Source organism: Octopus sinensis, linkage group LG14 (assembly GCF_006345805.1).
Source record: "Octopus sinensis linkage group LG14, ASM634580v1, whole genome shotgun sequence".
NCBI lineage: Eukaryota > Metazoa > Mollusca > Cephalopoda > Octopoda > Octopodidae > Octopus > Octopus sinensis.
In genome coordinates, this window is record NC_043010.1 from 54630460 (window position 1) to 54650501 (window position 20042).

General features: G+C 33.9%; 1 protein-coding gene across 1 annotated transcript in view; it reads left to right on the forward strand.

Moving 5' to 3' along the window:
• The first annotated feature begins 2398 nt into the window (after positions 1–2398).
• The window catches only part of LOC115219355 (prostatic spermine-binding protein-like), a 41769-nt gene continuing 24125 nt past the window's right edge, over positions 2399–20042 (forward strand). The window contains exons 1-3 of the mRNA XM_029789516.1: positions 2399–2681; positions 13364–13381; positions 19335–19403. Coding sequence (XP_029645376.1) covers positions 2399–2681; positions 13364–13381; positions 19335–19403 — 370 coding nt within the window. The remainder of the gene's footprint in view (positions 2682–13363; positions 13382–19334; positions 19404–20042) is intronic.

Sequence of the window (20042 nt, forward strand, 5' to 3'; positions counted from 1 at the left end):
ATATAGGTATGCATGTATATGTACTGGCAATAAGGACGGTGTATGTTCTCAAAGTTATTTAATCACAATTGTTCAGCCGAGTTTCATGGCTAAAACGCCATGACATATCTATCTATCTATCTATCTATCTATCTATCTATCTATCTATCTATCTATCTATCTATCTATCTATCTATCTATCTATCTATCTATCTATCTATCTATATGTATGTATATATATATACATATATACATACATACATACATATATATATATATATATGTATGTGTATATATATACATATACATACACAGGCATACCTCGTTTTAAATAAGCCCGATTTACGAAACCTCATCTTTACGAATTGTGGATGAATAACGAAAAAAAACATCGTCACCATGGCAACGAGCGTCACTTCCAGTGTGACAGCACCTGTGACCTCCAGTGATCGATTGCAACCTTCTTTCTGGATTTGTAGTGTGTCAGTGTCAACCCGGCTTCCAAGACGCTAACCCACATTTCATCTTTCTTTTCTATTCTATTCATCTTTTAAATGTTTGACGCATCTTTATGTTTTTTGTAATACTCTTCGATGGCTTCAAAAAGAAAGAATTCTGAGAAGTAAAGTAATTACATCTATATATATAAAACTCTAGTTGTGTGAGTGTCTGTCCCCTTCGATTTAGATTCCTAACTCCTCCCACATTTTGCGGTGCAGTTTAACCAAATTCGGGTATCTTATAGTCGTGATTCATATCGAGCCCGTCTGACTATTAGCGCGCGTCAACGATGAGTCTACGATTTTAAAAATAATTTAACATCAGTTTTTATTCCATTTTAATGCATAAAATGCATCGTGTGTCGATGGCGGTGGAGTTGGCGTCCACGCTCACAGCTGCACCTGTTTGCTTCTCCCCCTTCCCTCCCTCGTGAAGCTGTGGGGAAGGGAGTGTAAAGAAATCAACGTCGTAATGCGTTGTGAAGGAGACCAGCGTTCTTTTAGAACAACGACTTCATGGCTTGAAGACACCAAAACAAAAATGGCTAAGAAAGCCCGAATTTATAAGGGAAGTAACTGTCTAAAAATGCTTATATAGTTATTTCCCTTACAAACCCGAGCAACGCCGAGTGATACTGCTAGTTAGAAATAAAATGCAAACATGGAAAATGTACAACTGTTAAACATTTTTTTCAAAAAAGCTTGATATGGATCTTTTTTTCCGTTTGTACCATTTTGAAGAAAAATGAAGATTTTTTAAAATAAAGTTAAAGGAAGTAATTTTCTAAATTCATCTTGGTTAGGAAGAAAAGATAATGAATGTTTAATTTCACGCACAGAAAACCTTTTGACAGCTTGGATTAATGATCAAATTCTTAGATTTCCTATGCCACTTAGTCAGGCTATAATTTGCAGTAAAACAACTTCGTATTTTAACTCGCTTAGGGATAAATCAGATAGATGAAATGAAACATTTGTAACGAGTACTCGTTGGATCGATGGTTTTAAAACACGGGCAAATCTACACAATGTGACGATCCAAGGAGAATTGTGTAGCGCAGATCAAAAAGCTGCAGAAACTTTTCATCGCCAATTAGATTTGATTGAAGAAGAAGGCTTTATACAGTCTCAACTATTTAATGTAGATGCGACGGGCGTATTTTGGAAACGAATGCCTTCAAGGATTTTATTGCGAGAGTAGAATCTTCAACGCCAGGATTTAATGCTGCAAAAGATAGGATAACATTGCTTCTCGGAGGATATTGCGAAGGAGCCTGCGAGCTGAAGCTTATCCATTGATCTTGAACCCCCGTCCTTTAAACTTACTGTAATATGGAAGCATAAAAAAAAGCTTGGGTGAGCGGATCACTGTATGAAGATTGGTTTTTTAATCACTTTGTTCCCGAAGTAGAAAAAATATTGTATGGATAAAAAATTCCTTTCAAGGTTCTTTTGATAATGAATAATGCCGCCGGTCACGCTGCATTAAGGCATCACTATCAAAATATTGATGTTTCATTTTACCTCCAAATAGAACTTCCTTATTGCAGCCTATGGATCAAGGAGCCATTTCAACGTTTTAATCTTACTTTCATCTTTAAAAGACATGTCGATGTGACTGATATAGAAAATGGTCTTACAATTCAAGAATTTTGGAAGAGTTTCAACGTCCTTAAGGCAATAAAATTTATTAAATAAAAAGCATGGATAAAATCGCTGAAAAGAACATGAAAGGAATGGGGGAAATATTTCTTCCCCAAATTAATTGAGGATTTTGAAGAATTTGATAAATCTTCATGAAAATCTTCAAAACGAAACTGATACGATCATAAACATTGCAAAGGAAATGCACATTGAAATTTCACCCGAAGATGCTGACAGGGATGATGTCACAAATGAAGAATTGCTAGATATGGAAAATGAAGAATCGCCTGAAAGATGCTTCTCTGCAAAAAAAGCTAAATGGAGCATTTCTTCACATTGAAAAGGCTTTGGAAATCTTTAAGCAGCAAGATGCTGATTTTGAAAGATGCTCAACTGTTGCTGCAAATTTAATGAGAGGTCATAGATGTTATAGTGAAATCTACCGTGAAATTAAGAAGGAATGTTTTCAACAAACAAATTTAGACAATATTTTAACAGAGAAAACTAATGCGGACCAAACATCAAAACAAGAAGAAAGTCAACAAATAGAATTGACATGCGAGCAAAAGACCCCAGTGACAGCAGATCCGATGGATACGAATTAAATTCCATGCGTGAAACTGCCTGTCTTAACGAACAGTTTACTAAGAAGCGGCTTATCGACATACTTTTCAAATTAACTGTCATGGCATTTAGAAACATTATGATTTGTGAATTTTATAAACGCACTTGTGCAGTTCATGTTGTATGATGTGTATTTAAAGCCGTTCATTGAAAACTAATTTGTATTTTGATACACCGAGACCGTAATACTAGTTTCAAGATTTGGCACAAAGCCAGTCATTTGGGGGCTAGGGTAGGTCGATTGAATCAATACCAGTGCTCGACTGGCGCTTTCTTTTATCGAATCCGAAGGGCTTGGTAGGCAAAGTTGACCTTGCTTGAATTTGAAAAGCAAAGTCAACCGCGGCTGAATTTGAAAATAATGTCGGGTGAAATACCTATTTCTTTACTACCCACAAGGGGCTAAACATAGAGTGGACGAACAAGGACAGACAAAGGGATTAAGTCGATTATATCGACCCCAGTGCACAACTGGTACTTATTTAATCGACCCCGAAAGGATGAAAGGCAAAGTCGACCTCGGCGGAATTTGAACTCAGAACGTAGCGGCAGACGAAATACCTCTAAGCATTTCGCCCGGCGTACTAACGTTTCTGCCAGCTCGCCGCCATTGTCGGGTGAAATACCGCTTAGCATTTTCTCCAATGCGTTAACGATGCCGTTAGCTAGCGACCGTTTAATATTACAGTGACCGTAATATTAAACCACTTAATGGTACTTTGAAGGTTGATTCAGTATTCTTTGTTTCAATAATTTACATTTATGGAAAAAGAAAAACATAACATCCTCTATGTAGAAGCTTATGGCTACGAACATACGTATTTCCAGATTGATTAACCTTCAGCTCATTTTCTAGATGTATCAAGCTCAAAATATGTTTATATAATAATATCATCTATATAAAAAGTGTTGAAGATGCTTTTTTTAATTCTTTCAGTCATTTGACTGTGGCCATACTCGAGCACGACCTTTAGTCGAGCAAATCGAACCCAGGACTTATTCTTTGTACGCCTAGTACTTATTCTATCGGTCTCTTTTGCCGAACCGCTAGGTGAAATGGACGTAAACACACCAGCATCGGTTGTGAAGCGATGTTGGCTGGGGCAAACATATAGACACGTATATATATATATATATATATATATATACATATATATAACGGGCTTCTTTCAGTTTCTGTCTACCAAATCCACTCACAAGGATTTGGTCGGCCCGAGGGTATTATAGAAGACACTTGCCCAATATTTATTCTATCTGTCTCTCTTGCCTAACCGCTAAGGTAAGTGAAGGGGACGTAAACACACCAGCATCGGTTATCAAGTGATGTTGGCGGGACAAACACAGCCACACACACATACACACACGCACACACACACATACACACATACATATACATATATATATATATATATATATATATATATACTTTATTTTAAGCAGCAGAAAATTCAACAAAATCTGTTACTCTGAGTTTCTCGTTGCCGTTCATCAGACAGTTTTTCTAGCAAAAACTGTCTGATGAACGGCAACGAGAAACTCAGAGTAACAGATTTTGTTGAATTTTCTGCTGCTTAAAATAAAGCATATTACTCTACCACTGGTATTTGAGTACTCTTTTTTCCACCTTGTTTCACATTTATGTGTTTACTCCGGTATATATATATATATATATATATATAAATACATATACACGACGGGCTTCTTTCAGTTTCCATCAACCAAATCCACTCACTAGGCTTTGGTCGGCCCGAGGCTATAGTAGAAGGCACTTGCCATGCACGGTTATCACTAATCCTATTGAACCGTTTAATTTGCATTTACCTTTAACGGCATACACTACGGAATACAATGGTCTTTTAACTTTCTGCATCGATCCAGATTTTATTTGCAATGTTTCATAGTATGCCTTTGTAAGAAGCCGTTGCGCATCACAAGCCGAATACTCCCTACCTGAAACTGCCTCCCACAGCCAACCCATAGAGTCGGAATTATTCCATTACTGAAATCTTGTGGAAAATATAATTTTGAATCTACTTTTTGCAGCTTGTGATTGCTAACAATTACAACGTAACGTTGACCGAATTCATACACCTGAATTTCGCGACAAAATAAAAACGCATGCTTTGCGTTTCGTTAATAGTGTGTTTGCACGTTAAAGTTCAAGTGCCCTGCTTTTTAATTTCACTTCATTGTTTACATAATCATAGTTGTTTTGTAGTTCTCGCTCGTTTCTTATAGCAGAAAGCGTATTGCTGTTTTAGAATTCTTAGTTGTCATTATGTTACACTGCAGTTCATATTGAAAGGAATTAATGAAGATATTCAATATAAACGATCCGAATTTTTGTAGATTAAAGGATCTGTTCTCCTCCCAACTGTGACGCCTAGCTTCGGTTTTTTTATTCCAGATGTGATATTTTGTGGTATTGCATGGTTGCTCTTGTAAAGTGCATGATATGGAAATATCTCATTTGCAGATAACATTTTTAATTTACTGATAAGTACTTTCACTTAGATTTTCGTTAGATGTATAAGAAATATGTTATATCAACACAGCATGGTATGCTATTTCAGATTAGACGTTCTTTCTTGATTCCTTGCAAATGTTGGAAACATATGTGCAATATATGTAACTTAATTTACCATGTCTAATTTGGATTAGGCACTGAATGATAATCCGAAGACAATAATTGAGAATTTATTACGCAGATTTAATGATAGCTGTCATACTTCTGCAATAACTCATCAACATATTCTACTACACATAGGTAAATGTTCCAGTCATCACCAAGTCTCTAATGGAGTGGACTTCATAGTAGGTCTCGGACTGCATAGTAAGTGTCAGTAGTAAAAATGATGCATCACGTTATGTATTCTAAGTAATATGGGCGATACAAACTATTCAAGCAGAATATTGTGTAACCTTGTAACCTAGAGTATATAACAATGTTGCTGTGTATTGCAATGGTCGACTGCCATATACACGACATCACACATGACTGTACAAATATAGCGCGCATGACATTTACGCTCACTTGTATACAACAGTAGTTGATTGTTATAATGCGTCCTATGAGCCTTCTTCGGAGAATACGTGCAAGTATGATATGAGAAAGAGTGGGCTCACACAGGACCGACAGTCTAAAAGGGAAAGTTTAAGTGAAGGGTTTAGTGCACGACTTAGAAAGTTGCTCACAACACAAGTGAGGAGAAGAGGAACGCGCAGTAGTGCTGGAAACATAGCATATGGCCCACTGAACCCAGATTTCATGGAAGAGGTAATGCAAATGTAGAAGAGAAATAAAAAAAAGAAAAGACGGAGAGCAGGAAAGATCATTTGCCTACTGCAGCGACGACTGTGTTTCTGATAAAGTATACAACAAACGAAAGAGAATCACAAAAAACACACCTATCCCTGAGATTTTCCTTTTACTTTGTTACATATGCTGGGGTGTGGACATATAAACAACATTTCGCAAGTGAAAGCAAATCACCATTCTGTCCACCATCTAATATTTGTACATTGGACTCATATACTACTGGTTTATATATATTTCTTTGTTGCCCACAAGGGGCTAAACATAGAGAGGACAAACAAGAACAGACAAAGGGATTAAGTTGATTACATCGACCCCCCCCCCAGTACGAAACTGGTACTTTATTTATCGACCCCGAAAGGATGAAAGGTAAAGTCGACCTCGGCGGAATTTGAACTCAGACCGTAACGACAGACGAAATACCGGTAAGCATTTCGCCCGGCGCGCTAACGAGTCTGCCAGCACGCCGCCTACTGGTTTATATAAGCTGGTGAGGGTTTGTGTCTTAAACAGAACGGGCTAGTGTACTCGAGCTTCTGTCTTAGACATGTTACATTTATGATTTGCTATGAGACAGTTTCGATGAAGCAGATTTAAAATAGGTATGCGTTTAAAACTTATTATGCGCTGCATATGCACTGCTATACCGTATGCGTGTATATTATGCTTACATATACAAACATATATATACATATATGTGAGTGTGTGCCTGTGTCTGTATGTGCATGCATATATATATATATATATATATATACACACACACACAAACATATATATATATTATATATATATATATATAATATATATATATATATATATATATATAGCTAAATGACAGGAATAAGAAATATCGTGAGTTGCATTAGCTCTATTTACTATCGTAGAGGCGCGTGGCTTAGTGGTTAGGGTGTCAGCATCAAGAATGTGGTTTCAGTTACTGGACCGGTCGAGACGCGTACTGTTCTTGAACACTTCATTTCACGTTGCTCCAGTCCACTCGGCTGGCAAAAATGAGTAACGCTGCGATGGACCGGCGTCCGTCCAGCTGGGGAATACATACGCCATTGAAACCTGGAAACCATGCCCATGAACCTGGCTAGGCTTTAAAAGGCGCATTTATTTTATTATATATATACTGTAAGGCGTGGACAAAAGAAAAAAAGAGTGGCACAGAAATTTGGTAGGGGAATATATTCGCAACATTGTCAGAGAAAAAAACTTGGCAGATCGTAGAACCGAATAAAAGAGAAATCCTATATGGCTTCTGGGTATTGATCTACACTTGTCGACGCAGGACATATTATGTTAAGATTTTAGCAGCGACATCAGTTCGCGTTCTGATTTCCTGGGACTACGTTTTAGGAAACCATGTTGGTTGCAACACTTTATCTATGGAGAGAGTCTTGATTTGCTAGCAACCATAGCTCGTTGGCGTGTGTGTGCGTGTGTGTGTCTGGTATGTATGAGTTCGTATCCGCTGTGAAACTTCATGTGTGATTTCGTGTATGCGTGTGCGTGCGTATGTGTACGAATTGTGTATATTAGCAATTTTTATTTCTTTTCTATAATCGCATTAGCTGTGTGCGTGTGTTTGGGTGTTTGTGCGTGTTTGTGTGAATGCGTGTGTGTGTGTGTTCCTATGTGAATCTGTGTATCTAGTATGTGTTGGTAAATGATTGCTGCGTATAAATGTAGATGTCAGAGAGATGGTAATATCAAAATATGGTAAGATGATATTTGAGACTGATTGTGCAAGGACCTTGGTTTACTTGAGGATTATTACATTATGAAAGCGATGGTAGGTCATTGTAAATCTCACAGAGTGTTGTTCTTCTTTTGAATGGCAGAGGGCAGCATATTGAATTTGTGAGGTTTATTGCGAGTGTGTTAGATTTCTGGATTGAAAAGGTGCTTCCCTCTTTTAAGATAACAGAAGGAACTCAATATAAAACAGAAAGCTGTAGAACTTGAGTCTAATTCGCTTCAAACACAAAACCTAGTTTGTACCAGGTGACTGTGTCCCATCACCATCAGAACCAAAATCTTCGGAGTCATGAGAGGAGAAAACTAAGAAATAGGCAGGAGAGAAAGGCTGGGCAACATTAAGGCGGCGAGCTGGCAGAAACGTTTGCACGCCGGGCGAAATGCTTAGCGGTATTTCGTCTGCTGCTACGCTCTGAGTTTAAATTCCGCCGAGGTTGACTTTGCCTTTCATACTTTTGGTGTCGATAAATTAAGTACCGGTTACACACTGGGGTCGATGTAATTGACTTAATCCATTTGTCTCTCCTTGTTTGTCCTGTCTGTATTTAGCCCCTTGTGGATAATAAAGAAACAGGTATTTCGTCTGCCGCTACGTTCTGAGTTCAAATTCCGCCGAGGTCGCTGTTCACTCGTTGAATCGTTATACTGTTTGAAAGAGACAAAAGAATAGTTAGATAAGATCTGACAATTATCCAAATATTGTCTCAGTTTCTTGTGTATGGTTTCTTGGTTTGCTGCTGGTGTACTGTCATTGGTTTCCTGAGAGTTGTTCCTGTGCACACGATATAGATTTCTCTGCAAACGTTGCACTTTATGATGTAGATCACATATACACACGTATGCACACACACACACACACGCGCACACACATATACACACACCCAGAAAAAACTAGGACGTACACACAGACACACACTCATAGATATTCACATATAAACATGGCGAAAAACAGTCATACGGTTACATAATTATGCTTCAAATATCCATAGAAGTCACTCGGCTTTTGACGATGATCTGTATATCTTTATATGAGGTTGGAGGGAGGGTTAATGTGCCGATGATTTAGTTGTCGTATGCAGCATGATGGTGTTCTTTTGCTTCTCTCATTAAAATGCAGAATATCAAATATTCCTCTCTCAGGATCTTTCAGAAATCTTGATATGATCAAGAACACTTCCTTTCATGTGGGACTGACACAGAATTTCTTGATTAAGTTTATCATAAGATATGTAAGGCTCTGGCAGCTTCAGTTGACTATAAGAACTTATCTTTTATAAATATCAACTCCCATCACGCGCTTGCCTAAACACATACATGCATACCTATATATACACACTCTCCACATGTATATCTATATACACGCAAAGATGCTTACACATACGTACGCATATACACGCACACACACATATATATATATATATATATATATACATATATATATATATATGTACACGCAAAAGTGCTTACACATACGTACGTACACACACACATATATATACATATATATATTCATATATATGAGTGTAGACACACATGCATATATATATATATATATATATATATATATATATATATATATATATGTATACACTTATATACATAAATACATATACAAACACACACATACGCACTCACGGAAGCTCGTCTGTACACTCACATGAACATATGGGAGTGGAGGAGTATGCTAAAGCTGCTAGAGTATATGAGAAATATAAACGTGTCACTTAGCAAATCCCTATGTAATTCTGTATCGAACAACATTAATAAATGAGGTCCACACTCTCTTCAGTTTATATATACGTCTGCGTATGTTTGTGTGAAGTATGTATGAGCGTGTGTATTTGTATTATTTGTCTATGCATTTAAACATATATGAATGCACATGACCACACACATACACATATGTAGTTTCAAACACCAATATAAACACATTCACAGGCATAACAAATTATGTTCCTATCAATCGCAGAAAAGCTTCTATATTGAAACATGTAGTTTCCATAGACACGTTCTTCCTCATATTTCCCATCTCATTCTTAAAGTATTGTTTAATGACGCCATCAAGGAAATATCCACTGTAGACACTAAACTGTGTTGATGGAATCTTTAAATATGTAATATATCTTTCAGGTAATTTCTTCCCTATCAATATAATACCAAACAAAAGAAAACGCTATCCAATTCAAAGAGAAAAGCTTCGATGAATCTATTCTTCCGCCATCATATTCTTCCTTCCTTTTATGCGAACCACATTTAGTTCAAATGTATTATTTGGCAAGTTTCTTTCTATTTTTCAACCCCAGGCTCCGTTACATATTTTGTTCTACATTTATGTTATTTATCTTTCAATTTTCTATTCCTATATTTTATCTCTGATCTAACACTTTCATACTCTCTCTCTCTCTCTCTCTCTCTCTCTCTCTCTCTCTCTCTCTCTCTCTCTCTCTCTCTCACCTCATGTTTCGTAATTTCCTTCGTTAATATAATGTTAAATTTGGAATAATTCTTCCGTTCATTTTTCTGGGACATATTTATTGATTTTTATTATTTCGCAATTCCATTTCATTGAAACAGAAATATTCTTTTGCAATATCATATATATTCTTCTTTAAATATTATATTTGTTGATATGTTTCTTAAATAGCTAATTATGCAATTGATCAGCTTAAGAAATCCAGGACAATATTATTCATAATATGCTAAGTCTAATATACAATTATACTTCTGTTTAGGTTTTCCGTTCAGATTTGCTTGTAAACCATTAGGTGCCTGTATTAAAAAGATATATAAACAATCAATATAAATCTCTAATACGGTGCGGTTTCACATTTACAAAATATACCGAATTATTTTATTTTAAATTAAATAAGCCATTTTAAATGTTGATGTTACTTATATATTTCCTTCAAGACTCTCTAGAAATACTGGAAGAAAGCATACCTTTGAATGGCACCCCTACATCTGATATGGTATTCCATGTTGTTCTTAATACGGAATCCATCTTCGTCAATCTGATTTATATTGTGTCTTGCTTGTGATACACCTCATGACACTTTCCAAAGTAAAACCCGCTTTTCTCGTATTCATAAGAAATTTGCATGATCTCCTTTCGCAAAGTTCCTTTCATGCAAGCAGATAATTCTATTTATACTGTTGCATTAATCTGACACTTCTGGCTTCTTTTAATTAGAAAGTGGACGCACTGAAGGTGTTCACCTTTTGCAAATATGTTTCCTTTTACGGTTCAACATTATATACCTGTATAAATAATTTCATATTAAATTACACAGGTAGTATAAGTTCCAGTATATTAATATATATATATTAAAATGCCTTCAAATTCCAAACAGCTACAGAAGAAAGCAAAGGGCAAACCATGATTTACGAGTACCCTGATAATTTGCTTTAAGGGAACGGAAGTGTTCACTATTTTCGAATTCCTATTATTCAAAAATAGGTTATTAAGAAGCACAAAACAGTTTCAGATATTTCCTGGACGCAATTAGAATAAAAACGAAAAAGCATCAAAGCAAGGATGAAGAATATTTTCCAAGTGCGAAGAGTTTCCAAATCTCCATCAACTACAGAACATACAAGAGAACACCAATAATCTCGTTTTTCATCATATTCTTCACGACACATCCTACCACTTCGACAACTGATTCATATATATATATATATTATATATATATATATATATATATATACTGACAAATATTTTTTTTGTAAACGAAGGTGTACTATACCAATTTAATAGTGCTTACACAAATAGTTCGTAGTATCTTAACAACTACAGATATATATAAACTTATAAATTCAGCTGAGATTTTTTTAATATTATTTGCAAAATGATTTTCAACAAATGTATATTATTTCTTAATCCTTCTAGATTATCCCCAAAATCTAATGTGGCAAAATCGCATCCATAATATGAGTACCAAAATCTGGATTTGTTCATTCTTTTCTTCGTTATTAATTCTAAGTTATTTAACTTTAGATTATTCACTATTACTTGAAGATGTATAGAAACTTCGATATACAGAATATTAGGCTATCCGTATCAATAAGCATTCTTTTTTTTTGTTTTTGTTTTAAGTCTTGCAGCAAATCATTAATAGTTATTGAAACATATATTCCCAGATATAGCCTCATCGCGAAGTTAATCGAATTCAGTCAAATAAAGCTGTTTCTTATTTGGTGAGGTTTTTGCATAAACATGATTCATGATGTATTATTGACCTGAGGGAGTAACATCCAGAACATTAACTATTCTTAGTCAAGTGAAATGACGGCAGAACTTTGCAATCTTTGCCATACAATATATCATTCATGTGATTAACGTGTCATTTGTTTAACTTTTCTGAATAATAAATATACTTTCATTACGATATTTTTCGTTTCTATATTTTTATCTTCACTGAATATGATTTCGTCTCCGATAATTTCTGTATCAATAGTTCCTTACGCAAACCACTATACAACTACAACACAGTAACTTTCTAAACCATGCGTCAAACTTCAATTTATACGTTTAACGACAAGAAATAGACATCTCTCTTTCATTATACACGACGCAGAAATAATGAGACATCATCTCATAATGTAATCCCTATGTCAAATATTAGCTACGTTTCTCGCCCAAACACTTCGACCAACTAATCTTATGAGTGTTCTCTTCGTTATTTTTATATTAGGAAGACACCTAGAGGTATTTGTCTTCTAACCGTTCGGACAATCTTTGGCTACCTATATTTGTACACGATATATGGTATATCTGGGTGATCACGTATTTCTATTCAATATGCAGAATATAATTCTCGGGTGGTCGTTTTTCATAAGACGCCTTAGTTTATCAGTTCTGATCCTTTGTATACTTATTACATTAGAATTGCTCTCTGAAGAGAATACTCTTCATTGAACAGTCAAACAAGTTGGGTTTAGTGTTATTGCTGTCAATAAAAACCTCTATGGTGTTTGCCATCCCAGGCAATCGGTGAACGCCAGTACGTATTGCTTGTATATATATATTATACACACACACACACACACACATACACGAATTATATATATATATATATATATATATATATATATATATATATATATATAGTATATATATATATATATATATATATATATATAGGTATATATATAATATATATATATTATAATATATATATATATATGTGTGTAATATATATATATATTATATATATATATATATATATGTTATATATATATAGATATATATATATATATATATATATATGTATGTATAAAATATGAGAGCGCTGCATATATTTGCTTCATTAATTTTTCTAAATGTGTCGTACTGTGTTTGTCAGCCATTGAAATATGAAAACCAAATATTGAATTGAACAAAGCTATAAACAAAGAAAAAATACATAGCTAATAAATAGCGAAATGAATGTTATTCTGCATATTAGGTTTTCTCTTATCCATAACCATTTGAACGTACGTATTCAAATTGTGTTGTTCTCTTTATATTAATGTATATTTCTTCTAAATTTTTTAGGTCACTTATATCGCATAGGTAATTAAATGGCATTGCATTCTATCCAGAAAGCATTGCAATATATCCAGAAAATATTACCTTATATACAGAAAGATAAACAGAAAGCTAATCGATGTAGATTAGTTTGGTGCGATTTGAACCTATATTATTAAGCGATGTAACTAAATAACGTAAGACTTCCTCTGCCTGCATAACGATTTTGCCATGCGTGGCATTTGAATAGTGTTATACGAAGTTGACTTTTTAGCAATAACCCATTGAATTAGACAAATTTTTAAAAACGTTTCGTTCAATTGACTTGAATAGATTATTTCACACAACTGTAGTTATTAGCTTCTTTATTCCAATTTCAATACATTTTCTTCTTTCTTTAAACGATGTCAAGTAAAAGAGATTCCGACATTCACGGATATTGAGGTAGTTGATTCTGAGACACAACAAAGCTATTTATGCTTCGCGTTTCTTTTTTTTTCTTTTTATTCAGTTAATGTCAGTTCATATTGTTCACATTTTGCCAACTTTTTTATCTATATAATTCGATTCAATTTCCAATTTATTACAAAGATTACTAAATTAAATTTCTTTGACATATTATTTGTCGCTTTTTTTTTTCGATTCTCAAAGACTATATAAATTTTTGTGTCATTTATAGAACGATTTTGGAAATCGATGTTCACACTGCAGCGAACCGTGCAAAGTATTTTTTTTTTATTCCAATACACATAGGCATTAAAGTGGAACATAATTTTAGTAGGCTGTTCTTGTAATTAAACTAGAATGCGTTTACGGTGGCATTCATTGAGAGGAAATACTGAGTGTTGAAGGTCTAGTGATCCTGAATCATATCGACGTAACTGGTTTAATTTTTTTTATCATATTCTCCGTAAGAAGCAATATCATAACTTTCATATCTATTGATTGATTCAATATATATATATATACATATATATATATATATATATATATATATATATATATATATATCTATATATATATATATGTGTGTGTGTGTGTGTGTGTGTGTGTGTGTGTGTGTGTGTGTGTGTGTGTGTGTGCGTGTTTGTGTACATGTATGTATATGTGGGTGCTTATGGATATTTATATGCATGTCTAAATACAAACACAGACGTACATACATATTATCACACACATATACATACGCATCTATATTGCATCTATCTATATATACATATATATGTATATACATACATACACACACATACACACACACACACACACATATATATATATAATATATATATATATATATATATATATATATATATATATAGTATACATATATATATATATATATATTATATATATATATATATATATATTATATATATATATATATATATAGTATAATATATATATATATATATACATTATTTCAGCAGTTTAGAAGAAATGTTAGAAATGAGAAAGAATGGTTTCTTTTCATATTTGATTCGATTCAAGCATTTCGATTTCAAATACGACTCAAAACTTCTAAATTTTATCCTTCAGTGAGTCAATACGTAATGTATTAATTACATTAGCGATGCCTTTAAAATTATAAAAGTGTTATAAATGCGTTCTGTATCAAAATTCCTCTAAGTTCAACTTCGCTTTTCACCACTTCAGAGTGAATAAAATATGGACCTCTGAAGAACTATCACCTCTTGCTTCGAGGTGGTCCAGAAAATGTATTTTTGATTAAATCACGAAGTTTTAGCCCTAATCAGTGTTTAGGTCTGAGCAGAATTACATAAGCTGAAATACGTCGCCCGGCTTACCGATAATCGGTGGACCCGCGCAGTTGTCGAGTGGTACCCGCGCGAGCGCAAACGACCACCCCGAAGGCCTCCACGAGGGTGGAGCTACGATTTTAGGAGGACGATTGGGATCATGTGGATGAGAAAGGCGCGATCCAGAGAGGAGTGAGTTGCATATTAGTGAACTAAATCTCCTGTCTGAGAATAACTATTTTGGCTTCTCCCAGTAAACACAGAGGCATTTAAAACGATCATGGATGCCGTTTGTTCTTTCCTGAATAAACCATGTATTGTAGCTCGGAGTTGATTACTGTAATAAACATATCTCAACGGAGCCATGAATGGTGCCAGCTTCATTATTCAATTAGTTCTATTGAGCATAAAATGCGATATTTCTCACCGCTTAAATGTCTATGTAATGACAACGAGTCACCGCAGTTTATTAATCTGTTCAACACGGAAAAATCTAAAGAGGAAAACATTAATATTTCGCACTTCTAACTTATACAGAATTCCACAAAACAAAAATTAAATTAAAAATGTAATATATATTAGGACATAAATGTCATGATACAAAAATATTCACACCTCATTTAGCAACAGCTTAATAAACTGGGAACCGATACTGACTGCTTGATCTAGCTTAGTAAAAAAGATGAGGAGATACGAATTGTTGTAACCCTTATTACTTGAGGGGCAACGGCTCAAAACTGTTGGGATCGGAGACTAGTAGATTACATCGACCCTAGTGTTTCACTGGTACTTAATTTATCGATGCCTATGGGATGAAAGGCAAAGTCGACCTCGGCGGAATTTGAACTCGGAACATGAAGACGGACGTCAAAGCACTAAATATTTTACCTGACGTGCTTTAGCTCCACCAGCCCGCCACATTTGATATGAAAAGTAATAATAAATGCAGAAACACGAAAATGCACACGCACCGTGTATTTGTGACTGTTTGTGCGTGTGTGTTTTGGGGGTGTATGTCTGCGTGTATGTGCGCGTGTGAAAGTCTGTGTATGTGTTTGCAAGTTAGTTTATGTCTATGTAGGTGTCCATGTCCAAAAAACTGATATTCACACATAGACTATCGTAAGGTATGCTATGATTTTTAGCACTCTCAAATACCACTTGTTAATATAGTATATCGGATGTTTAAAATCTAACGTATAGGCCTCATTGCGAATTGCTATACGTATCTTATAGTTTACTCTAAGTAATAAAAATTACTTTAGAATTCCATATTCCACTGAATCAAAGAGTAATTTTTACACCGAACCTCTGTATTTGAAATACTAGGAACTAGGTTTTGTTCAAAGAAAGAGTGAACATAAACATGATAGTATCAGTGAAGATAACAGAAATTTCTATCAGTGAAAATAACAGTATTTTTACAAAGGTGTACTTGCATAGCAAGTAATCTGCTCTGAGATCGTGTGCTGGAACGAAAACAATTGCAGCGTGGAAGGTGTTTATAAGCGATTTAAGAAACACACAAAAACCGTTATATTCACTTCAACATTTAAATTTAATTTGCCAATATATTTCGTCGCTTTGAGACCTCGACCCGTTTACTGACAAAATTCCGTGCTGCTGTAACAGTATTTTTTATCAGTGAAAATTGGAATAATTTTGTATCAATGATAATCACTGTAATTTCTAACAATAGTTTCTGTATCAGTGGAAGTAACAATAATTTCTATTCAGTGCATATTGAAGCAGTTATTTAAAAATCATTAGGTGTTAACTGAATTATATTAGAGGATGGATCATTAATGCGGCACATCTATTCGGGATTTTGTTTGGTGTGGAGAAGTTGTTACACACTAGTTTCCAAATCGATTACACAGCATTATTTAAAATCGCAGCCGTTAAAATATGTAGCTCATCTCTGCCCGCTCTACCACGTTCTGAGCATACGATGCAAAAGCTGATGATCTTCCTCAAAAAGCTGCATCGAATCTCTGCAAATGTGGTTTGATGTACAATTGCTTTTAGTATTTGACTCCATTTTGAATGAGACACACCGGCGCCTAAGCATGTATTATACTCAGAGGATAACATTAAAGAAACAAAATCGTGAACTACACATCAGTTTATAGCCTGTGTGTCTATAGCATTTTCACGCCTACCCGATAAATTAAGCGAACTTTAGTTTCGCTAATATATTTTTTTGAAATGTTTCCAAAAACAAATTTTTGGCAATTACCAATGAAGAAACAAATTCACTCTTATAGTATAAAGTGTAAAAACACCATATATTAGAGCTAGTAATGTAGTAACTGGAAATCTGACAGGGAGTAGCACTGGAAAGATTTGGTGATTTTACACCTTTTAGCATAATTGAGAAATTTTCTTCACAGTAATCGCAGTGAATTTGCCATTAGAATTTCAAATAAGTAACAAGCATATTTTAAATAACCCAAAGCTCGTTTATACCTAAACACGCACACTCACAAGTAAAATCTCTAGACATACTCTAAATGAGTAGTTTGATTTATCACTTAAGTTTCACCTTCCGTGATTTCGAGGAAATTAAGCCATCGCCATGTACATCTATAATGAATATGTTATATTCTTTCATGTTCTAAGTTAGTATAGAGTTCTATATCTAAGTCAGACTTTACGACTGTAATGTACGAGCCTACGCAAGAATATAAACATGTGTATGCATGTGTATGTTTGTGTATAAGTGAGTGTGGATATATATAATACATCTGTGTGTGTGTGAGTGTGTGTGGGAACTTGTGTGTGCATTGCATACATTCGATATAAACATTTATCATTGTTACAAAATAAAATAAATATATAAAGGCCATAACAATTTGAAAAACACATATTCGCATACAGTGGAAGAAGAACAAACACAAAAAGAATAAAATTAAATTAAAACTATTCATACTTGATATCAACAAAATTGTATTTACAGAACTTATATATACATACGTATATATATATATGTATATACACATAAATACATATATGTATATATATATATATATATATATATATATATATATATATATATTATATATATATATATACATATATATATATATATATATATATATATATATATATATGCATGGATGTATTTATACATTGTATATATATACATACAAATATATGTTGTTAATATTAATTATTAGTACTACCGGTATTGCTATTATTATTATTATTATGATAAAATCTGTACACATCTACACACACACACACACACACACAGAGAGAAATACATAGTCAAGCACTCATGCACAGGGACACAGACACACAAATACAAGTGTGCAGGAACACACATGGCTATATATATCTGTATATATATAGAGAGATATATATATATAGAGAGATATACACTCACACACACGCACGCATTATATATATATATATTATACATAAGTACGTGTGAGCGTATGTTTGTGAGTATGCATATGCGTGTGCATGCATGTGCACGTATGTGTGTATTGGTGCCAGTATGTATCCACACGTCTGTGTGCATTCAGACTACATATTTCTCGTTATCAGAAAACAAATATAAATAATCTACAACGAAAATATAATTACAACCAAAATAATAAAATAAAATAAAATATATTTCAAATACGATAATATGATGGTAGTTAAAATGCAATATAACTAAGTCATATAACGTAAAATGGAAATTGTCCATGTTTACTTAGAATGGATTTAGAAAACGATATGATTTTTATAGATGTAGCGATGGGAGATAATATTGTTTTTCGACTTGATTGTTCAGCCAAAGCAAATATCTTTTACAATTATTATCGGCGAAACAATTCGCCGTTATTAAAACGAATGATAAGTGAAACCACATATTGAACGATATGTATGTGCTTGTATGTGTATACGTATATATATAAATGCGCATATGTATATATATATATATATATTATATATATATATAATATATATATATATATATATATATTATTATATAGAAATATGCGTGTGCGTATATATATATATATATGTATATATCTATATATATATTATATATGTGTGCGTGTATATATATATATATATATATATGTATATATATATATATATATATATATATATATGTGTACATGTATATATATATATATATATATATATATATATATATATATATATATATAATATATATATATGTATATATATATATATGTGGTACGTGTGTGAAATAGAGAAAACTCTTTTTGGTTGTTTTATAGACACAAATGTTGAAACAGACAACCCAGAAGATCAAGAATTCTTGAGAGAGTGTGAAAAGGAGAAAGCGGGTGAGAGAGAAAGAGAGGCAGGGGAAAACAAAGTGAGAAAGGAATAGAAGTGTATGAATAAAGAATAAGATACGGGGGAAGGTGAGGAGTATATTTTGGTTGCCAGCTCTATACACTTTGAGATACATTAATAGTGAGAAACAGAATGAACAACCAAGTGGAGCAAAGTAAAGGAGCGACAGGGAAGATTACAATGTTAATAATATATGTAGAGACACAAGAGGATGAATGAGACGTAGAAAGAACAAATACGAGTAAGAGCAGGGATATGGAAGGAAATGTCGTTGAAAAAGAAAAGGGGTAAGAGAAAAATGTGTACGTAGAGTTAGAAAGAGGGGTGAAGGTACCAAATATAGAATGAGCGAGTATAGGTTTAATCGGAGTACACAGATGAGAAAAACGTCATAAAGTGAGGGTAGAGAGAGAAGTGAACGAGGGAAGAGAGAATTAGAGGAGAGATTGGCCAAGAAAAAATATTGAGTCTCCTGTATATGTCTCGTATATTTTCCCTTACCTATGAGAATAAAACTGACCTCAAGAGGACGAATATCTGAGGCACCAGAACTAACAGTACAATGCTCTTTTTCAGCGCTCTCAGTAATCTCCCAGTGTACCATTTCTTTGTAATATGAGGACAGG